This window comes from Diaporthe amygdali (assembly GCF_026229845.1).
Source record: "Diaporthe amygdali strain CAA958 chromosome Unknown NODE_1_length_4327563_cov_65_473760, whole genome shotgun sequence".
Classification (NCBI taxonomy): domain Eukaryota; kingdom Fungi; phylum Ascomycota; class Sordariomycetes; order Diaporthales; family Diaporthaceae; genus Diaporthe; species Diaporthe amygdali.
In genome coordinates this window covers 3,644,864-3,670,752 of record NW_026517021.1, presented here as the reverse complement: position 1 = coordinate 3,670,752, position 25,889 = coordinate 3,644,864, and the positions used below count along the sequence as shown (strand labels likewise).

General features: G+C 54.3%; 10 protein-coding genes across 10 annotated transcripts; 5 read left to right on the top strand and 5 right to left on the bottom strand.

Moving 5' to 3' along the window:
* Positions 1 to 1,509: 1,509 nt before the first annotated feature.
* On the top strand, positions 1,510 to 2,205 carry J7T55_006690 (phosphatidylserine decarboxylase; the record flags this gene model as incomplete). Its single annotated transcript, XM_053131446.1, has 2 exons — positions 1,510 to 1,655; positions 1,722 to 2,205. The coding sequence occupies 2 exons, from the start codon at positions 1,510 to 1,512 to the stop codon at positions 2,203 to 2,205; spliced, it is 630 nt and encodes a 209-aa protein (XP_053001453.1).
* Positions 2,206 to 2,703: 498 nt separating this feature from the next.
* J7T55_006689 (impB/mucB/samB family protein) lies at positions 2,704 to 4,542 on the bottom strand (the record flags this gene model as incomplete). Its single annotated transcript, XM_053131435.1, has 2 exons — positions 2,704 to 4,422; positions 4,480 to 4,542. 2 exons carry the CDS (start codon positions 4,540 to 4,542, stop codon positions 2,704 to 2,706), a joined length of 1,782 nt encoding a protein of 593 aa, XP_053001452.1.
* A 985-nt stretch (positions 4,543 to 5,527) lies between these two features.
* J7T55_006688 (uncharacterized protein) lies at positions 5,528 to 6,551 on the bottom strand (the record flags this gene model as incomplete). Its single annotated transcript, XM_053131424.1, has 3 exons — positions 5,528 to 5,640; positions 5,719 to 6,265; positions 6,342 to 6,551. The coding sequence occupies 3 exons, from the start codon at positions 6,549 to 6,551 to the stop codon at positions 5,528 to 5,530; spliced, it is 870 nt and encodes a 289-aa protein (XP_053001451.1).
* Positions 6,552 to 9,139: 2,588 nt separating this feature from the next.
* On the top strand, positions 9,140 to 10,705 carry J7T55_006687 (glucan 4-alpha-glucosidase; the record flags this gene model as incomplete). Its single annotated transcript, XM_053131413.1, has 1 exon — positions 9,140 to 10,705. The coding sequence occupies one exon, from the start codon at positions 9,140 to 9,142 to the stop codon at positions 10,703 to 10,705; it is 1,566 nt and encodes a 521-aa protein (XP_053001450.1).
* Positions 10,706 to 11,367: 662 nt separating this feature from the next.
* Positions 11,368 to 13,403, bottom strand: J7T55_006686 (kh domain-containing protein; the record flags this gene model as incomplete). Its single annotated transcript, XM_053131402.1, has 7 exons — positions 11,368 to 11,391; positions 11,449 to 12,294; positions 12,347 to 12,511; positions 12,569 to 12,621; positions 12,700 to 12,721; positions 12,890 to 13,122; positions 13,196 to 13,403. The coding sequence occupies 7 exons, from the start codon at positions 13,401 to 13,403 to the stop codon at positions 11,368 to 11,370; spliced, it is 1,551 nt and encodes a 516-aa protein (XP_053001449.1).
* A 521-nt stretch (positions 13,404 to 13,924) lies between these two features.
* J7T55_006685 (uncharacterized protein) lies at positions 13,925 to 14,809 on the top strand (the record flags this gene model as incomplete). The annotated part of the gene is made up of 1 exon (XM_053131391.1): positions 13,925 to 14,809. One exon carries the CDS (start codon positions 13,925 to 13,927, stop codon positions 14,807 to 14,809), a length of 885 nt encoding a protein of 294 aa, XP_053001448.1.
* A 268-nt stretch (positions 14,810 to 15,077) lies between these two features.
* J7T55_006684 (uba domain-containing protein ucp14) lies at positions 15,078 to 15,987 on the bottom strand (the record flags this gene model as incomplete). The annotated part of the gene is made up of 2 exons (XM_053131380.1): positions 15,078 to 15,650; positions 15,733 to 15,987. The coding sequence occupies 2 exons, from the start codon at positions 15,985 to 15,987 to the stop codon at positions 15,078 to 15,080; spliced, it is 828 nt and encodes a 275-aa protein (XP_053001447.1).
* A 611-nt stretch (positions 15,988 to 16,598) lies between these two features.
* J7T55_006683 (dehydrodolichyl diphosphate synthase) lies at positions 16,599 to 17,782 on the top strand (the record flags this gene model as incomplete). The annotated part of the gene is made up of 3 exons (XM_053131369.1): positions 16,599 to 16,820; positions 16,874 to 17,133; positions 17,191 to 17,782. The coding sequence occupies 3 exons, from the start codon at positions 16,599 to 16,601 to the stop codon at positions 17,780 to 17,782; spliced, it is 1,074 nt and encodes a 357-aa protein (XP_053001446.1).
* A 700-nt stretch (positions 17,783 to 18,482) lies between these two features.
* On the top strand, positions 18,483 to 20,783 carry J7T55_006682 (uncharacterized protein; the record flags this gene model as incomplete). Its single annotated transcript, XM_053131358.1, has 3 exons — positions 18,483 to 19,711; positions 19,771 to 20,630; positions 20,716 to 20,783. The coding sequence occupies 3 exons, from the start codon at positions 18,483 to 18,485 to the stop codon at positions 20,781 to 20,783; spliced, it is 2,157 nt and encodes a 718-aa protein (XP_053001445.1).
* A 1,365-nt stretch (positions 20,784 to 22,148) lies between these two features.
* J7T55_006681 (leucine rich repeat domain-containing protein) lies at positions 22,149 to 24,086 on the bottom strand (the record flags this gene model as incomplete). Its single annotated transcript, XM_053131346.1, has 1 exon — positions 22,149 to 24,086. The coding sequence occupies one exon, from the start codon at positions 24,084 to 24,086 to the stop codon at positions 22,149 to 22,151; it is 1,938 nt and encodes a 645-aa protein (XP_053001444.1).
* Between the last annotated feature and the right edge of the window lie 1,803 nt (positions 24,087 to 25,889).

Genomic DNA, 25,889 nt, shown 5'->3' with positions numbered 1-25,889 from the left:
GGAGAATGAGGCATCGACCATCCGGCCCCCCCTGCGCCTTTAGTAGACAGCGAGAACCATGCTTTGAGAAAAACAAGACATTGTATTTCCTTGTTCTTGCTGAGTTTGTTAGACCATGCCATTCTTTATAGGCGTCCAGCTTTACATGCTGGAAGGCTTCCTCGAGCATGTGATCATTAAAACAATTTATTGTAAAAAGCGCTGCCGGCCCGCGAGAGTATGCTAGAACATAGGCAAAGCTTGGGACTTTCCAAATAGAGACTCTGGTTCATTCTGCCTGCATCAATGATCTTATTGATTTTTGTAACGATCTAGAGGCTGCAATTAGAGCTGGGACAACGACATAATTGGCCTGTCAATATTCATCTCTGTGTTTCAGCCAGAAGACCGGCAAATGCTTGGCGGGCCGTCCCAGCGCTCATAGACAACAAGAATTCCTAATTCACCTGTTATTGTCATTATATAAATGGAGGGCTGCTGATTCATGTAGATGAACTTTTGCGTTCTCAGTTGTTGTTCTAGGCCCACACTACTTTTCCAGCTTTCATCCTTGTCCTGAGCAAGCTGCAGAGGAGGCACATAAACAAGAAGTCTTGCCCAAGTGCTCTGAAGCAAAATTACTCCACATTCTTCACCGGTAGCGTTCTCTCTCAGGCTTTAGGGCTGCCGATGGTGTGTGAAAATGAAAAAGCTCGATACCCCGAATTCTAATTCCACTCATTTCCCCCCCCTCAGACATGTCTCGACAATCTGAAGCTGTACATACGTAGGAAACCGTCTACAACTCCTGAGATCCATGGATAATCACATTGAGTCTTCCAGGCTCGTCAATGTTTCGAATGAACCACCCACATGGTGACAGCAACCTCTGTGGCGGTAAATCTCCCATCATCCAGCTTCTTTAGCTACTGTCACTTCCACTTCCTCACCTCAAGCCTCAAGGATCCTCATTAGCGCCGCGTCTCTGCGGCCTCAAATTCCAACAACTCCCCGGCCCTTTCCGTTGCTCAAAATTGTCGATCCGTGGATTGAATTCACTTGTCAAGGGCGTTCTCGAAGGCAACAAGAATCCGCTAAATCAAGCAGTCGAGACCGCAAAGAACTGTAACAGTCCTCAAATTAACGATTTGGGTGTGCTCAATGCAAATGAATGCTTGTTGTTTGTGAGTGGTATGCTGAAGTGGGCTCCAAGGAAGACTTGTGACGGGAAGCTCATCTACAACGCAATGTACCTATTCTGCTTTATCCTTACTCAAGATCCCCCCAACAACCCTATTTTCTCGACTCAGATTCTCCCAGAATCTGCCCACAAGTCCTTTGCTCCCTTGAAGACTGGACAGTCAAGTTCGCGTAGAAGGTCGGCGATTGGATGAGTACCAGTGGATCTATTACAGAGCAAGCTAGCCAATCCATCCAGATGTCACCCAAATACAACTATACGAGGCCGTGGTGCCGCCGGATGGCTGGCAGAGCTTCAACCATCTCTTCGCTCGGTATCTCAAGTAAGACATGCCTCCAATCAGCGCGAGCAACTCAAATAACGCCAACTACGACTGCGTCGTCCTCTACCCTGCCGACAGCACCTTCGACGAAGAGGAGAACGTCAACACCAAGGGCCGGGAGTGGAAGATCAGCGACGTATTGCAGTCGAGCCAGTACGTAAGCCACTTCAAGGGTGGGATGTAGATGCACGCTTCTTTCAATACATACGACTACCACAGGCAGCACGAGCACGTGGGTAGCACGGTCATCGAGGCCAATGTCATCCCGAGACTTGCCTACCTGCAGGTCGGGGCGGACAGTGACACGGGTGGGTTGAAGCTGCGCCACAGCTACGTTTTCAAGGAACCGAAGGCGAGCGATACACATGAGCTCTTTGACACCCTCGGCATGACTGATGAGGCCGGGTGCCAATTCCTTCCGGGCCGCGACTGCGTCATCATCAGGAACGAACTCCTCGGCTACGTCGTAGTGCTGCCCATCGCAATGGTTCAGTTCTTCTCTGTCAAGCTGGCCTGGGAGCCTAAGCAGGGTGGAAAGTACCCCATCCACCCAAATGTGAGGATTGAGAAGGGTGGTGAGATCTCAAATTTTGAGTTCGGCGGCTCTGATATTGTGCTGGTCTTCCGGGAGGATGCGGAAATCCAGATTCTAGAAGCTCAAAGCATTGATGCCACTAGCAAAATCACGAGCAAGCAGAAGTAATTGGTAGGTATGCCTCTTGGGATACTCTACGAAGGGCCTGTCTACCATGAACGGCAAGCATTGAGAAATGAGCAATTCTTGGTGGCGGGGAGCTCGTTTCCATCAGTTGCGCAGACACAAAGGGTAAATTATCACCGCTAAGAATACGGTTAGAGTGATCAAGATTGTGATGTGTCTTCTCACCTCACTGTTGTCCACAATTCATAGATCGCCCACTTCTCGAGGCTTCTATGTAGGCTACTAGGGGAGGACGACGTATGGCCAAACTCACATGCACAATGATTGTTTATACCATACAGATGTCTATAAATCAACAAACACAGATCAAGATTAGCACTCAAAGAGGGTGTACCCTCATGTAAAGTTTCTAGATAAGTGGGCCAGCCTTAGAAAGAGCCGGACGCTTTGACATACAATGAACCAAATATCTTTTTCAGCGCACCTTCCCTAACGCCTACGCCATGCCTGAATAAGACAAAATACCAAATCAATATATAATTATGGTTCCTCGAGGGCGTGGTACCGCTGGTGCGCAGGTATCGCGAATACGGGCAGGTAATGACCGCACCTCGGACAGGCCTGGCTTCCATCTTGGTCACCCCAGGCTTCCGATTCGGACTCCGAGGCGTAGTCATCTTCAAACGCCATGCCATCGTCCGCCACCGTGAGACTCGGGCTTGTGCTTCCGTTCCTTTCCTCGCCCATGTCTGACGGCTGATATACCTTCGGCTGCGTCTCGTAGACCCTGAACTCGCGCAGGACCTCATCCTGCCTCTTGAACATCTGTGAGATGTCTCGCCCACTCCCAGCTGCGTCCTCGGTTGCTGTAAGTGTCATGTTTGCAACGCAAATATTGATCATGCCGATGTTCCAGCCTTCGGTCTTGTCCGGGTTCAGCTGGTAGAACATTGGCAACAAGGCCTCTTTTACGAGCCTCTGGACGATGATCTCGTCATCAACGTCTTGGAAGACGAAGGTTGGGAGTGGTTGACTCCGGCTAGCTCGACCCCAGTTGTAAGGTATGCCGTCACTGGGCGATGTTTTTGGGCGTGTTGATAATCGAAGGGTCTTGGGATGGGCTAACCACTTCCAGCGCCTCGAGCCATCAATCAGCGGCGCGGCGTCTTTCACCGTTTCTGGTTCGTGAGGCTCAGTCAGGTCAACGTGCATGCGCCGCAGCAGAGACGCCGCAAGCTTGACTAGCTCCCGTTCGATCTCTGTGGGTATGTTCAGCCCGCCATTAGAGCCAGGGTAAGTATCCTCGATTGAGATCTGTGTTGGGATGTTGCTCGCAGCTTTCACCTCTGTGTCATCAACTCCGTGCAGAAGACCCCACACCTTCTCCCCTATGCCTTTCTCCGATCCAGGACGACTTCCCAGTAACTTTTCGAGCATATGAGGCGAGACCTCTTCTCGAGTCCTGAAAGCCCCTACCTTCACAGCTGAGCCATTGACGAAGGTATCTGTATCTGCGTCTCTTCCAAGAAAGTAGCTCTCCAGCGTATGTGTGATTCTGCCTCCTATTCCGGGAACTTGACGGAGGCCGTGCGAGTCCATGAAATTGAGAGTCTCGTCTTCATGAATCGAAATTAGAGTCGTCTGATTCCTTGGCTTGTTCACGCTACCTGCCAACTTGCTCAGGACCTTGTTGGTTGAGATGCCACAAGCGGATGTATAGCCCTCTTCTTCTATCTTGAGGCGAAGATACCTTGCCATGTGAGATGCAAGAACAAGTTTAACGAACGAAAGATTTTCGTGATTATCTTCCCCATGGCCACTGCCAGTAACACAGCCGGCGATGGCGGTAGCATCAAAGCTGAAGCCCTTTTCTGGGTCATCCCGGGACAGGCAGAAGAATGAGTTCGGCAACGCATTTCGGTTCAGAAGACCGACGTTGAAATCGACCATGTCGGTGACATCCAGGAAGACCTCATCCAGTCCAAGGCGCTCAACTTTCTTGTTCCACGAATATGACCTCAAAAGACCATAAAGCTTCTTGGAAACATCCCGGAACGCGGACAGGTCCTCGCCGTCGGCAAGGACCAAGTCTGGGCAGAGTTTCTTGGCATCAGATATGAGCTGCAACTTCCTGACACCGCGCTTCCGGGCCTCGTAGTTGCATGTCGCTAGGATGCTCTTCTGCTTGATGCCGAGGGGCAGAGACTTCAGCGCAGGCTGGGCATTCTCGACGACTTGAGCGTAAAAGCAGTCGTAATCCTGGGGGATGTCAGCCCGACGGCTTCTGCCGAGATTTTAAGAGGGGTGGATCCTCACGAAATGCAAGATGATCCTGTCTTGCTTCCTTCGAGGCGATCTCTTCTTCACCGCATGTTCCATCGTGTGCTATCGTATACGAGCCTGATTCTGAGCCCCATGACGTTGTGATGGTCAGCAGGTATCATCCCACCAGAGTTATTCTGAAATAGAGCTAATCTGAGAGCATCGTCGTGAGAAATTCACGGATTGTTAGCTGTTGGTGAACCAGAGACGCGCCGACCTGGACGCGGTTGAAGAGATGTGGGGGTCTCTGGGAGTCACCTTTGCTGACTCATACACTGATCGCTTCAGGGGGCAAAGTCTGGCCTCCTCTCAACACCCATCCTCCATCTCTGGGTTCGCAGATGCGGATGTCCCGTTGAACTCCCTCAATTGAGAGAAACAAATTGTAAAATCAAATATCCACAAGTACAGCTCACTCAAAAATTTGGCACAATCGTGCTTCTTGGAAACTCGGCCGCCCCATACGATGAGATGAAATGAGACGCTCCGATAGACTGAGACCGCGGACATTCAAACACACTCAATGCCTTTGTTGATGGATTATCGCTTCTTTAGAAAAATTCTTGAGGTTTCGCTCTGCAGTCTGGAAATTCAATAAGTTCCTGGCTTCTGGCTATTCATGCACTTTGGTCCTCGAAAGCCCCATTATGCCAGCCAGAAAGTATATTAACCATCTGTCCAATTAATTCTACTATCCACCTGCCTTTGTCCTTCTGCGGAGCTTAGCCTATAAATCATTAGGTGAGGTGGCTTTATTGTAAAATTGGTTCTCTGATCACGTCTTTCGAAGCCAAGATAAATAGGCCCAGAACCTCGTTCAGCCCTTTTTCCATTGTATCATTTACCTATTCGGGCAGCGACGTGACTATAATTGACCCCTTCGCTGAGACTTTCAAGTAATTTTTGGGCTGATACACCGAAACAATCCCGTTACTATGATGCACATACATTGAGGCATTGCCATCCTTTGCAGCCCCTCCCCTTTTTATTTTTCGCTACTTAGCTCACTTGATATAAAGTCATGACCTCCAGATGAGCTGAGCTATGTGGCAGTTGCGACATTGGGTTCTGCGGTCCCACTCGACGCCACTGGGACTGTGACAGGTCCTCCGGGCGAGTTCGCGTTGCCCGCAGTTAGGACCTCGACGCCGGTCTCTGTGACAAGTAAGGTGTGTTCTGTACATATTTTAGCGATGGGACCGACATGCGAATTGATTTAATTCTCGTACGCACCGAACTGAGCGGCCCACTTGCCATCAACAGTGGCATTTGTCCAGTCATCGGGCCAGTAAATCTCACGAGGTTTCCCAAGCGTGAGTATCGGCTCGATTGTGAAAGTCATACCAGGTTTGCATATCCCAACGGCCTTGTTCTTGGCATAGTGCGGTATCCATGGCGGTGGGTGGAATTCAGTATTGATACCATGGCCTCCCCAAGTAGCGACAACATTGCAGTTCCTGGACCGGGCATGCTTCTCGATGACTTTGCCGAAATCCCGTATGGGAGTACCAGGCTTCACGATTTCGATCGCCTTATCTAAGCATTCCCGTGTTGTTTCAACTACGCGGACTGCGTCTGGGTTGGCTTTTGCTCTGTCGCCAATGTAGTATGTCTCGTTCAGATCGGCGTGGTAGCCCCCGTGATACAAAGAGATGTCAAGGTTGAGGATATCGCCATCGAGAAGGACTCGTTGATCAGGTATCCCATGACAGATGACTTCGTTTGGCGAAGTGCACAATGATTTGGGGAAATGATTGTAGTTCAAGGGTGACGGATAAGCCTGTCAAAGTTAGAGTCATATAGAGGGAGAATGTAGTCACGCTTACATCTCGCTCTACGCAGGCTCTATGGCACACCTCGTCGAGGTAATCTGTGGTGATGCCTGGCTTGAGCTCTGCGGCAGTGATATCCAGAACTTCCCGAGCCATTCTGCAAACCTTTCTCATCGCTTCCTGTCCCTTGGTGTCCAGGATATCAATCTTCAACCTATTGAGACGGTTCTCACGCACCGGTATGCCGGCCTCGGCCCAATCAGGGCGTTCTATAGATTTAGGAAGGGTGCGCATGGGGGAAAGGGGATAGACCGGTCGCACGGAACCAGTAAAGGGAAATACCGGGAATGGATTATGCAGTCGGGTAACTGAAGTCGGATTAGAAGTAGAGCATGAGAGGCGGTATGTTGCGGATGGTATATTGTATCTTGCCTTGGTGCGTCTTGTGTAGAGCTTTGTGAGAGCTCTAAGGTGCGCGATCGATCAGTCTGGACCCTTAGTATGAGTTTGGGGCTATTTGGACAAACCCAGTTCTTTTTGAAACAATCTTGGGAGCAGAAGTAGCTGTCCTTGACGTCCATTTTCAGGCATGTTGGGCATTGCAGGCCGCCGGCGTCATTTCCGCAGTCTGCCCCTAGACACTTCCGAGTGGCCGGTAGATTGTCGGCCATCATAGGTTGCTGTCATGTGTAGCATGTAAGAAGTGTAGATGAACCACAAGCACATTGCAATGGAAGACTGGGGTTGATGTTGGAAGTCTCAAGTTGGTCTACATGTGTGAGACCTGCCTTACAGGCGCGCCCTAATGTCATCCTGTTAAGGGTTTAGTCGCGTTTAGGTAAAATTGTCCAAGGCTCAACTTTTTCACTGTACCAGCATAGCCAGGGAAGTTGCGTAAATCAAAGTAACTGATCAAAATAGAGGAAATCTTCAAGCAGTAAACTGGCTACAATCATAAACTCATGCGACTGAAATTTCAATTTGGTAGCTGGTGTGGAAGAGCTGGGCAGGTTGATGTCTGCCGGGCTACCGGGTTATTCTCCACACCCCTTCCTCTTCTGTGCGCAGGCCAATGAAGAAGAAGAAGGAGAGTTGCATATGTACTAGACCAGAATCAGAGAAGCAAGTTGTGGTCGGTAGTCCAGTCATCGGTGATCGTCAAGCACGTTTGTAGCACATCGTCGCTCATCCACACAGCCATGCCTGGACTATCAAACAGCCCTGAAAATGGCTGTGGGCTCACAAACTTTTGATATAGACCATGTCTTTATGGTCTAGCGACTGGGACAGCCGGCGAAAGAAGTGTGGGTTGTCATTTTGATGTTCTGTGTCCTCTGGCCTCCGACGCGTGTGTGGTGCGAGACTGGCCGTTGCGTGTGGTGGAGAATGTGGCTAGATGGTGGCTGACATTTCACGGGGGATGTCTCCGTCTCCCGGCCGAGGCTTTGGTTGATGATTGTCGTGGGCTAGCACGGAGTAGTGGTAAGACCTAGACGCAAGGTCTGGACTAAATAGCCGCGGTGGATAAGCGTCTGACGCCCGCTTAGTTGCGCCAACATCACGGACTTTAGATGACTGCGTGTTCCGGGTCAAGTGGGCTGTCACTTGATCCTTCAGGAGGGGAGACATCGCTCCGCAGCCACCATCATCACCGCCTTTTGCCGCGGATCCTGGGCGCTCGCTTCATGCCTGTGCTGCACGCAATCGAGTCGACGTGACGTTGGGATCCTTTCGTCTCAACCTTGGAAGCGGACCGACAAGGGCCTAAACCCGTGCGGGGCACATGGAGGGTCGAGCCGTCGACTCATTGCTTCGGACGAGACGATGGAACCCCCTCCACGATGGGAGCAAAAAGGCGGGAAAAGAGGAAAAGAGGAGCCTACGGCACCAGAACCCAACGTGTTAGTAGACGCCATTGTGATCTGGAAGCAAGCAGGATGCATGTAGAGGCCGTGATTGGAGGGTCGTCCGCCCGCCTCTGCATGGGGCACGGCGCTTACGGCTCGCACTCTGCATCGGCCTAAACCGCATCCAACCCTCCCTACAGCCAACCACATAGTCTCGCTGTCACGACGACGACGATGCCGAAGGTGGGAGGAGAAGGAGGAATGGAGACGGGGACGGGGAAGGGGAAAAGAGGAGAACAAGGAGCTGCACCCACGGCAGACACGACAGACACGACAGTGTGGAGGTGCTTCTCGGGGCCGAGACTGGTGCTGCTGGCTTGGGCCCCTGGTCTCTGGTCTCTGGTCTCGTCGACCCTCTCTTGCTTATGTCGGCCTGGTCCTCTGTCTCGACCTCTCCTAACGCGTCTATTGTGTGCTTCTCCGTCTGTGTGTGCATTAGCCTGACGGCGCTTCCATCCTTGTAGTGCCTTGAAAGACGGCTTGCATGCTTCTTCTTGTGTCTCCTCACGGGCGAGATTGCCGCCAGTCAGCCACTCACCCACTCACCCATGCTTGTTTTCCTCGCTGTTTCCAGTACTACGCCTGTATATAGCCGCCGCTTCTTCGCTTCTGCATATCAGACTACTGCGACTCTTGTCCCAACAGTTCCCCCCAGAAACCTTTGTCGCTACTCTTTCTTGCGTCCAGTTCAGTTCAGTTCCTTGCAGTCCAATTTTGTCTTGCGACAGGACAGGACCTGGAAGCCGTGGCTTGCGCTGTTACAGGGCGATGTTGACCGTCCTCGGCGGACGGGGCCTCTAATGTTTCACACGCAAAGTTTCGAATCAATCACACCCTGTTACCGGTTCCTGTTACTGCGTTTCCACTCACACTGCCACTGCCACTTCTACTCCTCTTAAAAGCCAACCGATCCCTGGCTGCCGCTGCTGCTGCAGTGTTTCGTGTCCGCTTCGTCTTTCCCTCCACGCATCCAGCATGTCGGCTCACCAGAACCCTCCCAAGAGACCAAGGCTGTCCCTCCAGATCAAGACAATAGCCAATGGTCCAAACCTCCGCGGCTCCAGGACCGTGGCAGCAGCAGTCAACCCGACCTCGCCGACTGCCTTCAACACCTTGTCCAATGTCTATGTCACGGCCATTGACCGGGCTACGCCTGTCACTGCCATCAACACCTCGAGCCAGCCTCTGAAGATACAAACACAGGACCTCACCAAGGAGCACAATGGCAATGACTCCCATACACCATACGCACCGACTTACCTGGACACGCCCATCACGGCCCAACCACTGTCGCCAGGAGCGGCAGCTCCGTCGATGCAGTTCCCGAGCACAATGACAGCCACGCCACCCCTGTCATCCGGGCCCGTCGACGACAACGACCCCAAGCCATTCTCCTTCTCGGCCGCGGACACGGCCGGTGCGCCTGCAGAAGCACCAGGGGCACAAGGCCCCTCATGGGCACCGAACTTCCCGCCATCCTCCGCCTCGACGCCGACAGGCGCCGCGCGGCGGCGGGCCACGCTGCCCCTCAGCGTCTCCAGCTCCTCGGGCGTGCCGCTGCCCTACGTGCGCAACCGCTCCCTGCACAGCATCCTCCGCAACTCGCCGCTGCCGCCGCCGACGGCCAAGACGCCCATCTCGCCCCGCCGCCAGTCGCTGCGGCTCGCCGAGAAGGCCGCCCGCCGCGTCGGCTACGGGAGCCCCATCGAGCAGGAGATCACCACCAACGAGTACGTGCGGTCGCACATCGACCTGCTGGCCGAGGAGGTCTCGCCGCGGTCCGCGACGTCGCCGTCAGCGTCCACGGCGGCGGCGGCGGCGGCGGCTGCGGCTGCCGGTTCTTCAAACGACCAGATGGTCCTCGACATGGCCATGGCCTACACGGGCGACGAGACCCGCGACGGCGGCCAGACGCCCGGGCCGTTTGAGGAGATGAGGCGGCGCATGGCGGGGCTGGTCACCAGGACGCCGACGTCGCCGACGGTGCCGGCCTCGGGCGGGTGCAGCAGCCCGGCGGGGATCCGGAAGAGGCGGTCGAAGAGAGAGACAAAAAGGCGATGGGTGTGGACGATCGGCACGCAGGAGGACGATGCCGACGACAGGGAGGTCGGCGGGGCCATTGCCGCCATGCGGGCGGCGGCCAGGGCGCAGGCCGAGGCCGAGGCCAAGCCTCAGCCACCTCCCGAAACCACCACTGGCGCCGCCGCCGCCGCCGCTGACGCTCCGGCCGTCGTGCCGGAGCCAATGGCACAATCGCCAATGGAAATCCCGACGCCTAGCATTGAGACTTCAGACGAGGCGGCGCAGGACGTGGTCATGTCCGAGTCCGAGGCGGAGGCAGAAGGGGAGGAAAGGGACGACGCCAACGCCTACACGCTGGCCGTGAGCACTGAAATGGAGGTCGATGTGGCGACGCCGACAGTACCGCGCAAGAACATTAACGCCCACCTGAGTTCAGTGAGACAGGACTCGGAGGGCCTGTTTAATTCCGAGACGGGAAGCAGGAGGGATTCGCCCATACCCGCGCACCTTATCTCATAAACGGACAGAGGTAGAGGGAAGTCTCAGGAGCATTGGTGACTTGATGTCACAGAGGCGTGTTGGATTTGGCAGGGTGTGAAGATATGCAGACATTTTGTACATTGGAAAAATTGAGTCTTGTTCCATAGCATGTCCTGGTTGTTATTCCGTTAGCATTTCCTGTTTTTCAGCATATAGCAAGCGAGCATCACTGCGTTGGGACGGGAAATCCTGTAGTTAGTTCATGGCGAGGGCCGGGGAACCAAGTGTGATATCAGGCTGCAAATGACACCAGGAGAACGTATTCGGTATTCTCCCATGTTCTCGAGACGAGTCTACGATCTAACAGAAATGAAGTGCACGTTGATGACAGTAGTCTATTCTTTCAATCTTCGTTTTTGTGATCTTGTGGACTACTTCAATCGCTAGGTTTTGGAGGGCCGTAATGGGCGAGTATCAAGTGGGGAGATGACCAATCTGATCTTGATCACCATGTTGCAAAGAGCAAGTTTTGATAGATCCACAGTGTCGACCACAGCCGTAGCAAATAGCCAAATAGACATCCTAACGCAAGCCCTAGTTCCTCGAAACTTCAGCGCGGCTCTACCATTTTGAAATGCTGTCAACCAGCCTCAAATCGTAACTCGCTTCAAATCGCAAACCGCCACATCTTGTGCAGCTGCCTACAGCCCAGGTGGAGGGGGCATCTGGGAAATGAGTCAGTCTTGTTCACATCGACGCAAGAAAAAGCAAAGGGTACATACTGCGTTGTAGCCAGGCGCTCCCGGGGGAGAACCCGAGGGTGGAGGGGGCGGTGCGGGATTGGATGGTGGAGGTGGCGGAGGGGGCTGGTTGTCGGGTGGAGGAGGTGGTGGGGATGCCGCTGCACCTGGTGCACCGGGCGCACCAGGGCCCTGCTGCTGTTGGGCTTGCGCCGCGGCCATGTACTGCTGGTAGTACTGCACATATGCAGCGTAGCCACCATAGGCAGCGTATGGGTCTGCGCCAGGGTTCTGGGCGTAGTACTGGGCGTACTGCGCCGTGTAGTCGGTGGCAGATGGTGTGCTATTAGCACCCGGGGCCGGCGAAGCAGACGAAGCCGCGGCTCTTGGGGAGTTGTTGTAGTTGTTGTTGTTGTTGTATCCGTGGTCCCTGCTGCCGTGTCTGTCACCGTACCGGTCGCCATGCCTGTCACCGCCATATCGATCGCCGCCGCCGTACCGGTCTCCACCTCCGTGCCTTTCGCCGCCATTGTAGCGGTCGCCACCGTAGTGACCACCACCACCACCGTAGCTTTGGCGTGGCGGTCGGCTCTTAAATTCCTCATACTGCTCCTTGACATTGCTCAGCAAATCCTCGCAGAGCTCTTTCGCTTGCTGAACCATCTTGGGATCGGGACCCGCGACGTGGAGGTACATGTCTTCCTCGGCCTCACGCCCAGTGGAGTTCTCAATGTATCCAGAGCCACGTCCCTTGATCTGCACACGGCATCCTGTTTCTTGTTGGATGTGCTTAACGTAAGCGCCTCCATGGCCGACTACCTGTGCACGGAGGTTGAAGCCAGGAACGGGATCAAGGTCGATAGGTATCTTCTCCTCGGGCCATTTCCGCTAAAGCAAGTCAGCAAGATTCGGATTTCAACAGGTTTACCTTGCAACATACTCTGCCGAACTCGTCCCGCTCAACCTGCTCCTGCTCTCGGCGGCGGAAACGTCGCTCATCAACAAGCTGAGGGAGTTCTTGCTTCATCATCTCCTCGATCTTAGCGACGGCCTGCTCGAGTCCATCCTTCGAAGTGCTGGTGACGTGAAGGTAAAGTGGCGGGTTCTAGAACACGTCCGTTAGCCTCCATCTCTACCCTACACTCTGGCGTACGTCTCTTACAGCTGCGGTAGCCATGCTCTTGTCGGGATAGTAGTTTCCTCGGGTGGTGACATCTTGGTGAGAATAAAATCGTCAACTTCCAGTCTTCAAACGACGAGTTACTGTTTAGAATTTGGTAGGTGGTAGCATACCGGCGCCGGTTTCATCTTTAATCTAGATCAAGCAGGGGAGGTCAGCAGCGGACACAGAGATGGCCTGTATGGAAACTGTCGAGCTTCATGTGAGCAAGACTGTCCTCGCATACAGTGACAGAGTGGGTGAGGGATTGATGCAGCTGTGTCTGACTGTGTATCAGCAGGAGTGACCAAGACAAGTATTTACCATTTTCTGTGTGGACCCTTTGGTCAAGAGGTATCGGTTGCGCAGGTCGTTGACTTCGATGTCCTTGATGTAGTCTCCATCCGCGATGTACATGTCGCCATTGATCTGGTGAGCGGTAGCTGCAGGCCCGGAGTTGCTACCCGAGGAGGTTTCGGAACGGATTGGAGGTACGTCGACATGCTGGATGCCTTTGCGCGCCTGAAGTTGAGCATTGATCTTGGCCGCGGCGGCAGCTACTGATGTGTTAGCACGGTCGAACGAGAGAAAAAAAACATGGCCGGGAACTATTGTTGCTCTGAGCCTCACCTGCGGCAGCTGCTGGGTCTACTGGAGACTTCACGGGAGATGCGCCGGTGTCTGGGTCCCTGGACAATGGGCTTCTGTCGCGAGCCGAGTCGTCCTTGCGAGCCGAGGGAGACCGAGAACGTCGGTCGAATCTGGAGGCTCTTCGAGGTTCAGGCTCCTTTTGGTCGAAGCGGGATCGCTTGGCGGTGCGTCGCTCTGTGTCATCCATGGTGGGCGACTGGATTGGCGGCAACCATGTATGGGTAGCCGGTGCGGTTCTGGAGGAAAAGTGGTCGTAAGGTCGGGACGTGGGTTAGAACCTTAGAAGGCTGGGATCTTTTTGTGCAAGGCTCGGCTTGGTGGAGAAAAACGCAGTTAGCAAATTCTAGATCCACCCCATCCGTGAGGCAGGATGTCAAGACCCCTTGCAACCCAGGTCTCACTCATTCAATAATTTCCCAGAGCCATTTGGTGACAGGCCAAGTGAAGTGAGTGATCTGTGTTTTAGTTACAGGTTCTGCACTGGCACGTCATTATGTATGTAACGCGCTGGCACTGTCCGCTATTTCCAGATGTCCCCGGCCAAGGAATGTACCCTGCTAGGTACTCACCCACTGTTAGTCAACGCTGAGAGGTGCAGCGCGTAAACAATACCGCACGGTTCTCAAGCTTTCCTGTCTCTATTTCCTTCTCTGTGTACAAAGAGGCTGCTGAATTCTTACCAAATTTCTGTTTTCAATACATCTCGTTATGGTCCGAACCAGACAGGGAACTGCTGTTCCCGCCAGAGGCAGTGTCTCGGACAATTCCACGCCCAAGGAGCCCAAGCCGGCGAAGAAGAGAGGCGCGTCTGACCGTGAGCCCCAACAACAAGGGCGAGCAAAGAAACGCAAGAGCTCACCTGGGCCATCACAAGATGCCTCTGGTCCTTCGGAGACACGGGAGGCTGAGGATCAGCAGCATCTTCCGCGCCTGACCACCCCAGATCTTGAATTTGACTGGGACAGGAGTAAACTCAAGGACCCGCGTCAGACTCCTGGGCGGGAGAGGCGTCCACGGTATGACACTTATGACATACCTGCAGAGTTGGCTGCACGTCGCCCGCCATCTCCGGAGAAACCCAAGGGGCGCTTGAATGCCATACAGAAAGACAAACTATTTGATGAAAAGACCCGCAGAGATCCGGCCGAGAGCTTCCATGACCTTTACAAGTGTCGTGATAAGGGACCTAATGGCTCCCCGACCTATGACTCTGCTGGGTTCCGACTGGATTATGAAAAGGTCATGAACTGGTTCAAACCCGTCCGGTACAACAAGAGCCGGATGATAAATGGCATGGACAGAGCCGTTGCCAGGGGCCAGTCCTTGAATGACCATATGATGCAGGCTTTTTTCGAGGAGGACCTGGTGACAGTCAAGGAGATATCCAAAGAGAATGTATTTGTTCTGGATCTGGTGAAGGACAGTATCTCCAAAGATCTCGGGACCCCCCTTCACAAAATTGACCACGCGGAGATCGATATGTGGGAAGAGAAGGGCTACAAGAAACACAAGGTGGAGGATTGGGTGACCTACTCGGACGAAGATAAAAAGAGGTCCATGAAAATGCTCTCGGGAGCTAGCTTGCGAGCATAGCTGTCCCCGGTTGTATTATGTATTTTAGCATAACCAGGCTCTACAGCTGATTCTGTTCAGTAGCAGCCAAGTCAGACAGGTCAGAAAAGAGAGGTCAGTTGTGCCATGCAAGAACAGCTGTATTTGACATTACTCGTGGGAAATTACTGTGAGAGAACGTATGTTTTCATTGAATACGTTTGCTCCTGAACGCAGACCCATACTGTTTGCTGGATTTGGTTCCTTCCAATTCCTCTGTCTTGACGGGCACAAATGGCACATCAAGCCCTCAGATTGCGCCGGATACCTGATCCAGGACCTGCTGCCCTAGAGTTCTCCTCCTGCCAGCATCACCATCGGCCCCCTGGCCTTGAGCGCCCGTCGCAGTCGCGCTCGGCGCATTCTCCCCTTCCAGCCGTCTCCTCAGACCTTCGAACTCCTGGCTCCTCTTCTGCGTCCTCATGCCGACCATCCAGCCGGGCAGCCGCCAAGTCGTCACCTTAGTGGGTAACAAGTCGTTTCTCCACGCGTATCCCACAACCCAGCCGATCGCGGCGCCCAATATCGACCCGGGCCACTGGAAGAGAGCGAGTTGCATCGCCAGAAAGTACCTGTAGGACTTGTCGCTGAAGGTGAGGCCTGCCGCGTCGTCGCTCGTGCTGGGGGACGACGTCGTCAGGGCCATGCGGTATTTGTATATGTGCGGGATCATGGCGTGGTACTGCGCTAGGATGGCAAAGATGATTGGAGTCGGTCCCGCTGGGAGGTAGTTAAAAAGGCCGCCTGTAAGGGGTCGGAGGAGGAACACGATGGCGGCGGGGGTGAGGACGCTTGTCAAGAAGCCGGAGATGACGAGGAAGGACTGTCGCGTTGTCCATTGTCAGCAAGTAGTTCGTAGTTCAGATCAAAGACTTGGAAGCCAACTCCATGGGAAGGCAACATACAGCGTATTTCCTCGATCCCCACATGCGCTCAACGACTCGCATGTTGTAGAGCGTCATGGCGGCGAAGAGCACCTCGGATGAGTTGGTGTAGCAGAGCTGGAATATGAGGGCCCGCCATGGTTGGTGGTACTTCCAGATGTGTGTGTCGACTAGTATGTAGAAATAATGCTTCAAGTCGAAAAGACTTGCCGCGACGGAGGAGGAAACGAGCCCAACAACGAGCGTTCTCGTCACGGGCGCATTTGTAAAGGACATCTTTCGAGGGTTGAGCTTCCAAGGTCGGATGTTACCGATGCATCACGGCAGGCAGGGCGGGCAGTCCAAGATTGGCCGGGCACTTCTCTGCCTGTAAACTTTGGTTACAAGCGTTGGAATCTTGCGACAAGGCTCAGTTGCGAATCAACTGCAATTAAACTTGGTTGTGGGTTACCAACGGTTCTAGATTTCCAGTGGTGTAGGTGACGCCGTCGGACGGAGCTGGGGAACATTGAAGTGGCCAGGATGTCAATCAGCCCGCGGCTCGTGTCACCAGCTCCCTCTGATCCCTGTCGAGCTGCAAATTCTGGCAGGGATCAGGGCAGGGCCTTGGACAACCGCCGATCCATTTGCTACAGTGGCTGAGGATACTGGGCATTTCCCTAACCTCCAGTCCAACGTCAACATCCTGATCTCACTTACCCGGCCTTTCGTAAGCTTCTGCGTCATCCTCTTGGCAGGAAGGCAATTTCTGAGTACAGCCTCATTGTCACTTTATAAGTCCTGATCATTCCTGCCTTGTAATAATAGAAGTGCCTGCTTGATGGAAGTTGGTCCTACCGTCTGCCGTCTTTCACCTCATTTTCCGCACACCTACCTCCCATCTCACCATGTCGGACCTGTACCTAGCACATATGCGTAGCTGGCTCCTGAGCTCGCCCCCGGCCGAATGGATTCTCAGGCAGACGCACGAGCTGCTCATTGGGGCACTCAAGCAAGGGCCGGTGCCTCAGCACGTCGCCTTTGTTATGGACGGGAACAGACGGTATGCCAAGAACCACAAAATTGAGAGCCTAGAGGGTCACCATCTCGGATTCGAGGCTTTGGCTAGGGTATGAAGTCACCTTCTGTCCACCATTTGACATCTTATCTAACCAGTCTTTAGATCTTGGAAGTCTGCTACAAGACCGGTGTCAAGGTTGTCACTGTCTATGCGTTCGCAATCGAGAATTTCAACAGACCACAGCGTGAGGTTGAAGGGTTGATGTTGCTGGCCAAAACTAAGCTCTCACAACTCATGCAGCATGGAGAGGTTCTGGACAGATATGGGGCCAGGATCAAGATCTGTGGAAAGCGAGACCTGATTCCAAAGGATGTCCTGGAATACGTGGACAGAGCTGTGGAGGGTACCAGCAAGAATACTGGGTAATACTACCAGGTCAGGTTTTCCTTCAGGAGGATGTCAAGCTAACTTCAGTCCAGTGCCGTCCTCAACATTTGCTTTCCATACGGCTCCAGGGAGGAGATGACCCATGCGGTCCGGACCACGGTCCAGGACTACCTGACAGTCCCGCCGCCTAAGAACTCAACGTTCTCTCAAACTCGCATTTCCCAGAGCATCAGGTCCAAGAAACTGGCCAGATCTGACACTCTTCCGCCAATCGATGAGACGCCCTCAGCAACAGAAACTCCAGGTCACGATGGTGATGGCGGCGATGATTCGGTCTCGTCCACAGCTTCAACGTTGCATCTGCCCGACACGCCCTCGCGGCCGTCCTCGTCACACATGACGAGATACCCAGATCCTGAAAGTATCACCACCGAAACCCTGACAGACCACATGTATACGGCTGGGGATCCGCCCCTGGACATGTTCGTCCGCACGAGCGGAGTAGAGAGACTGAGCGACTTCATGCTATGGCAGTGCCATCAGGACACGCAGCTCTTCTTCCTCAAGTGCATGTGGCCAGATTTCGATCTATGGCATTTTCTGCCAGTGTTGATCGAGTGGCAGTGGAGACAGAAGCAAAAGGAAAGGGACGAGAAGCCTCGTCGGGGTTTGAAGTCCCGTTGACCGTAGACAGGTATCGAGGGTCGGCGAGTTCGTGACGTGTGGCATAAATCTGTTTTTTCCCCCTGCATGTTTCTGCGGTCTTTGAAAATGATATCCAAAGAGAGAGACTCCGAGTCAGCGCACCTCATCAGTACAATTAGATAATGCATTGTGGTTTGCGATGAGACCCTTGGAGGAGGGGTCCTTGGTCTCACAAAGCTGGAGGGCCAGGTCGTGTATTATACGGTGCAATCCCATGCTTAAGAACTGAGCTTATCTCCTGCGATTATCAGTCGCCGCTTCGGTGCCGAAGGTGCGTCACTGCACAAATCGAAAGGCCCTTGTGGCGCTAGAGAGCTCTGGTGCTTCTGACCCGCCCCAATGCCGGCCGCTCGACACGCCCAGTCTGTTCTCGGTCTCGTTCCCTCTCTGCCCTCTCCTGTGCCTGTATTCTCTTCCCCTCGACTGCATACAGCCAGAACCACTTAAGCTACCGGGCTTCCTTTTCTTCGGAGAGAATGGCCGGCTGTGTGAACCTTTAGATCTTTGCGTTCTATTCTTATCTTTCCCAAGAGTCTGCTAGGGAACCGACAAACGTACACGCGCTGTCGCAGAGTGGGATCTGCCCTCCCGACTCGAAATCCGCACACCACAATTCCAATCCGACCTCTCCCACCTTTCTCGTCCCCTCCCTCTCTCACCTCCGCCAGCGACGTTCAATATGAAGACTGCGAAGGTTGTTTCAGGCGAATCGTCGTCTTCCAATCGGAGATCCCAACCCGTTCGCCAGACTCGAACAAATCCTCCGAGATCGAATGCAGGCCTCAACCGCCTCGCCGCCCGAGACTCGCTGTCCAGCGCCAATACTACCGAGCAACCTATAGACATCTTTCCGGGTGTTACCCACTTCGCTGATGCTATCACCGCTCTTCCGAAAGAGCTCGTGCGACATTTTACTCTCCTCAAAGAAGTCGACGCCAAGGTCTTTGCCCCACAAGAACAGCTCTTCCAGTTCGTGCAAGATGCTCTCGACAGTCCACCACCTGGACCCGCACGATCGCTGAACGATGTCACGAGCTCTGCCGCCCCTGCCTCGGCGCCTATGAGCGCCGCGAACAGCTCCAGTGGAATAGCGCCTCATGGCAATGTTCCGCCGGAATTCTCAGCAAATGGCTCGACTGCGTCAAGTGTCTTCGACGACAGCAATCTGGCGCGCCGCCACCTCTTTCGGTCTACCGCCGTCAAGATCCAAGAAATGCTTAATTCGCTAGAGGAGAAGAACCACGTCATATCTACAGCGAACGATGCGCTCCGGAAACAGCTCAATCGTATTGATGACATATGGCCTCACCTCTCGGACGAGTTTAGCGAGGAGGCAAAGTGGGGAAGCGACTCGCACTGGGCATACCCAGAGAATAGAGCAGCACGCGCGCTCAATAGTCAGGCAGAGCGCACGCGCAGAGAGGGTGCCGCTCATCTGTCTGCCGCTGCTCAGTTTGTCGCAGAAGAAGCTGCTGCGCGCAGTGAGTCGCGGAAGCAAGCCGTGGCCGCCAAAAAGAGTGCGAAAAACCACACGCACGACTCTGAACATGATGACCATGACAATAAAGGAAAACCAGAGACAACTAAGAAGGCCCAGAGCAATACAAAACGGAAGACTGCTGCCGGGGCTGCCAATGCCGAGTCGCCTGCCAATGTTGGTCTAGGGATCACCGGTCAGACACCAGCAAGCAACACACCCGCTCCAAAGAGGCGCAAGGTTGAGAAACCTCCTCCCAATGGGGGAACTCCTACAGAGCGTTCAATGGCAGCAGTTTTGCAGAATGGCAAGAACTCCAAAACCAAGGCCTCGGAAAGCCCTCGTGCGACGCCGGCACCAGAGCAGCCAGCACCGAAAAAGCAGCGGAAGGCTTTGCCCAATTCTACTGGACAGGCAAAGAAGAGGCAAGTGTTCACCAGATCCCATGAGGACCGCAATGAAGATGAAAGCTAACCATACTTCCTTATAGGGCCGGGCCCGCTCAGCCGCCGTCTGTTACTTCGTCGCCAGTCATCGGCACCTTTCCCGACGCTTCCAAGCCTCCACGGGCCTCACCTGTGCCCCCTGCCAACCCTCGTCCAGCTTCCTCAAGAGCCCGTCAAAACTCCACGGCGTCTATTGCGGACAAGCGGCCGCCATCCGTTGCCTCGAACAAAGCGAACGGCAACGTGCCCGCGCCCATCGAAATTCCACCGCCAAGCAACGGCTCTCGTGGCGCCAACAATGATAATGTGAAGACTCAGATGGAACCGCCAAGCGCAGGTCCCAAGATTGAACCCGTAAGACAACAGAGCGAAAGAGTGCCGACGCCGAAATCTGCCGTGGCGGCGAGCGGTCCAAAAGAGGGCTCTGCGAAACCCGCCGAGGAAGTCGAGGCGCGAAAAGAGCCTACACCAGCATCCGCGCCGCCTGCAGTGCAGCAGGTCACCACCACAAAGAGCGGTCGAGCAAGCAAGCCCTCTACTCCAGCAATCGGCAGCTTCCCGGATAATCCTCCTACCAATAGTAACAACAACAACAATAACAACAATCCCCGCTCCCGTCCTTCAAGAAATTCAGAAGCACCTGCGATTCCCAAGAGATCTCATAAGAAAGGTGCTTCTGCGGCTCACGCGGCTGCGGTCCAAAAGGCCCTGGTGCAGCCCACAGCGGACGAGGACCACACCGTACCAACGGATGAAAACGACGTATACGACCCTGACGAGCCGACGTATTGTTACTGCGAGCGAGTATCTTTCGGTCAGATGGTGGGTTGTGATGGCGAGCACTGCAAGAGGGAGTGGTTTCATTTGGGATGTGTGGGCTTGAAGGTAGCGCCCGGGAAGAGCGGTAAGTCATTCATCTCGTTTATTCTTCGGTGCTGGTAAATACAGGCATCAGTCTAGTAGAGCACGATTGCTGATAACTAGGACAGTGAAATGGTATTGTGACGACTGTAAAAAGCAGGTGGCGGCTGCCGGGAAGAAAATCAACGGGCGATAACCCGCGGCCGAAGCTGAGGCACTCTGTGAGGGGAGCCGCTGGGCGACCCAATCCTGTGGTGACCATGCGGATCGGGAAGAGACCATCAAGACAACTAGAGATATCCTTAGTACGGAACTGTCCCTAGAGGGTGGTGTCTACGTGGACGGATGATATGATGATGGCAATATCGTTGTTTCTGCTTGGAGTGTGGGAGTTGTTTGCTCTTGTTTCTGCGGTGGTGATTTCCACGCAAAGATACCCGTGAAAGAGCACGGAATGTACGGGATAACGGTAGGACAGGACCACCGAGAAATAGAGAAGCCCAAAGAGACTGAGCGGCGTGCTTCCGAGATGAGTTTAATATGTGTATAACCTCGGGTAGTTCTTTGAATCTGAAGCCAAGCCTTGCGACGGATCTCCCGGGGCGGGACCAGGCCATGTGCGCCTACTCGTCAGTTCCTTATACAGGTACATCATGGATACGTAGACTACCTGCTGTATAGGTCACTGCAGCTCCATGCGTTCTGGGCCATGGGAATCTGAATCTAATTATGGCGAATGTAGCTGCGCCCTATGCTTCTTTCCGGGACTTGTACTTTTGACCTTGTGGCCTACCGCAAAGACGCGCCGCCTTCTCCCTTCAGCATGCCCAGCGCTTGCAAGAATTAGTCGGCTTCCTATTGGTATTATTTGGAACATATATACGCAGCAAGCGGATCCCGGAGACACGAGGTGGTATCAACGTGTCGGCATCCGGTCGGGCTTAACGGCTTTACGAGAGGTACTGACGCATGTCACCATATCCGGTGCAGTGACAAGATACAATGACGAAACGAAATGGACAACACTAAATTCAAATGATTTTCGTTCAATTATTTACGAATGCTATATACACTGCTGTGCTTCAATACAGACTGCTGGGCTATTTACTGGGGGTTGGATAGTGGGAGTTACGGAAGTGACGTGAATGCTGTTTTTGGTATCTCAAGGGGTATGAAGGGTATGACAATCCAGGTATAAACAACAAAGACAGGATTCTCGCTCGCCCCCATATGCAGTTCCTTGGGTATCCCATGATGCTTTCCTTTCCTTTTCGTCCCCCCGTAATAAATGCCAAAACAAAAAAAAAAAGAACTTTTGCCCCAAATCAACGACGCCGGCTGAACTCCAAAAAACCCCAGAAGACGTAAGAGGAAAAATGTTGATGCTCGCTGGGAATGACAATTGTCGTGACGATCGTGACCCCATTTTGCAAGAAAGCGAAGAACCCCCGACGAGAACAAAGACCGTGAATATTCGCAAAACCCCGCAAAAGCCGTGTGTGAAAAAAGGATTCTTTCTGGGAACCCCGGCTCGGGAAATCCAGGGATGATCGCTCGTATCTTACAGCTTCCTCGCGAACATGTAGCTGCCGTACATGCCGCCGACCTCGGCCCTGGCCATGGGCACCTTGCGCATCCCCCAGTTCTCGGCGCCCATCTTCCAGCCCCTGCTGCCGTTGTCGTGGTGTTGGGCGTGGCCCTGGCCCTGGCCCTGGCCCTGCTGCTGGTGGTGGTCGCGCACGACCCACGTCCGGCTGCCCAGCTCGCTGACGCGCCAGCCCAGCCTGGTGAGGGGCGCGTGGCCCTTGGCCAGCCGGCGCGCGACGTCCTCGGGCACCTCGATGACCTCGAGCGGGCCCGTCTGGCCCGTCAGCAGCGCGCACGACGAGGTGTTGTACAGCGTCGGCAGGTCCAGGTCCCCGCTCCACATGTCCGAGAGGTCCAGGTAGCGCAGCGTGTGCGGCTCCCACGCGTCCAGCGTCGTCATCACGCGGTCGCCGTCGGCGTCCACCTCGATGCCGTCCACGTCTGGCACGAAGAGCCCGTTTGTGTCGCTCACGCCCAGGCCGCGGCCCAGGGCCAGCTCCTCCAGGTGCTTGGTCAGCGGGCGCAGCAGGGGGATGTGTGACTGGTTCATGCTGCTGCCCTTGAGGGAGAGCGACTTCAGCGTCGCGGGCAGGAGTGGCAAGAGCCTTGTGATGGCGTCAGCGTCGAAGGTCTCGTGGACCCGGGCGTCTGTCCCGAGGGATAGCCAGACGAGCGATTGGGTGACAGCTGGGTGAGTGGAAATGAATTCCATGATCGCGTCTGCCGAGAGCTTGTTACACTTGGCGATATTGAGGTGGGTGATACGCGCAGAGCTGGGCAGGGAGGCCAGCGCCGCGTCCGTGACCTGCGTCCCAGCGATGTCGAGGTGAGTGAGATGGGGGAGGTTCGGCAGAAGCGCTTCAAAGACCGCCACGGGAAGCGTCGTACACTTGTGCAGAGACAGCCTCTTCAGTCCGAGAGGTTCCTTCCATTCGGCTGAGCAGATGGTGGCGGTAAAGGCGTCGCGGAAAGACGCGCACGAGCAACCACAGAAGTCCAGAGCCTGAACCCTTTCCAGATTAAAAAACAGCTTCCCCAGCACCCTGGCGTCCAACTCGTCGTCGATATGCTCCTGTGCGAGGAACTCCTGCAGGTGTGGTGTGAGCTCCAATGCTTGGAGCAATGTGTCAGAGGTCAGATTGCGGGCCTGAGACCGCTCACTGGCGGTCATGAACAAGGTAGTAGGATTGAAGTGGCAGAAGTCGAAACGTCGCACCAAAGTACCCAAGGACGGGTGTGAAGCGACGTGGGAGAGGAATTTCTGAAAGATCCTCGAGTGTGGGATGGTAATTTGGCGATAGAGGGTGAGCAATGTCGCGCCGTGGAGCTTCTTGGACGCGAGCAGCAGGGACATCAGGTCCATGTTTCGCTTCGTAATGCCATTCGGCGGTATATCCAGGAGGAGCAGGTTAATGATGGAGCTGAGGAGCTCCAAAGGCAGCCTCTCAAGGGCAGACTCGCCGGTGACCTTGGATGGCCGGCGCTTCGTGGGAGCGGGTCTGGGCTCCCAGGCCAGGGCCAGCGATGCGAGGTCACCAAAGCTCCGGCTCGCCAGCCTTCCGCGGACATTGATCTGCTTCCATCCCTTAAAGTCGTCGGCAGGAAACCAGTTGCCGTGCAGTCTGCTGCCTGGCTGAGTGAGTGGTGCGAAGAATTGTGCCTGTGAAACCATAGTACCAGGCGAGTCGTCGTCGATTACTGCTTGCTCCTGTTGTAGGGTATAGCAAGAGACTTTGGAGGAGGTGAAGGTTTGGGCCAAGTCGGTGTCGTCCTCCCTGATGGATGAGAAAGACGTGCGAGAGTTGGGAAGGCTAGGCGAGGGTGGCTTGGGGCTCTCGGGGGAGATTTTGTAGTTGGTGGAGTGATCTTTCACCTTGGCTGGTGCCGCGTTCGCAGCTGTTGGGACGGCCATAGTGGAACTCGGGCCAAAAGTCTTTGCTCTGTGGTACGGAGCAATTAGGATGAGAGGAGGTACCACCCTTCTGGGTCTCCGGGCCAGAAAAGGAGAGGTGGTCGGTGGATGGTTTCACGTGAGTGTTGATGACCAAGTGAATAATTTTATTAGTCAAGGGAGAGAGGATCTTAGGTAAAACAAATCGAGATGGTTGCGGGGAATGGCATATACAAAGGGAGTCCGTGATGGCCTCGTAGTATGATGTTTGAAGGGCAAGGTGAGGTGAGCGTGCTGGTGGTGGTCTGTCTGATAGGGCAAATAGGGTCACTAAAAGTCGAGGCACGGCAAGGCGAGACGAGACGAGGCAAGACACAAGGCAGGGGAATGGCGACCGGTGTATGGGTGAAGGGTTGCAACCGGCTAGTCTAGTATGAATTGTGACTGGACGGCGACAGGGCAGAGACGGTTGAACAACAACAACAACTGCAGCAGCAGCAGCAAGCGGCAGCAGAAGGAGGAGGACTTATGAGAGCGATCAGGGAGTCAGGGAGCCGGTACTACCCAGTAGCGTGACAGGAGCGGGCTACTAACAAGAGACCGGGACGGGCGACAGAAAAAAAGGAATTTCTATGACTGCATTATAATTAGGATTGCGGATGGCGGCGGGAGGGACTCAGAGAGACTCAGAGGGACCCAGAGGGACCCAGAGGGAGACAGAGCAGGGCGCTGCCATGCTCGCTAGAGTATGGCATTGCCATGGCGCGTTACCTGTGGATTGGGTAATGGAAACAGAGCGGATCCAAGCAGCGAGTATTTCTTTGTCACCTGAACGCCCGAGTCGAGCCTAGCTGTTCCAGGGTCGTCCAAAGGGGCCCTGTCTCGCATCCTCGCCTGCCCGTGTGACCAGACGCAATCCGGGGATTTCAATTCTGTGAAGTAATGGAAAATGAACAGTCCCTGCTTGGTCGACAGGTGTGCGTGTTTGTCGCATGAGTGGAGGAGGATGAGCCGTGATGGTCGCGTCCAAGCGACTTGGAGTTGGAGATCAGAGTCATGGCAAGAGGAATTGATGAGTTGGTCGTTGGAGAAATAGAAATAGCTTGAGACAAGAGACAAGACAGGACAGTAGTCGTTCACACCTAGATAGACTACAGAGATAGAGATGCTGCTAGAGATAACAGGAAGGGAGTGTGGCACCTCACAGGCCGACGGCGAAAGAGGAAATTTCTTTGCCCCGTTGACTTTAGCGTCGAATAAGTACATCAAGGTACATCCATACATTACCATTACCCAGAGAGGTCCAACATGCCAGCATTTGCACTGCACATCTACGCATGTACATGTAGTCGACGGGCCTCTGCTGCTATGCGGGGTGCTCGGCAGCAGTCGTGAATGGCCACATCACATCACACCTGGCGAAAAGCTTCCAACGGCCTGGGACTCGCGCATCCTCTCCCTGCCGCCTGCCCAGCCTGTTGAGGGAGATGTACCCTGACATAGACTTCCCTGCTGAGATCTGCTCTGCTTTGCTGTCCATCCAACAAGATGCCACAATAATGACGAGCAATGATATCAACACAAAACACCAAACACCATCCAGTCGCTCGATCCTTCACTCCCTTCACTCCCTCTGCGGCCTCGTAACTCACCATCTCATTACGTCTTTGCAATGCAGCCGGGCGTTTTCATGACAAAGCGCAACCTCCAGTTGGTTTCACAGGTTGCAGCATCTCCGAGGCCACTCTATACGCAGTAGTGTGTGGTGAGCTGCAACATGGGTCGACTAGCGGCTGGCAGCACGCGGGTCTCGTCCTGACAGCC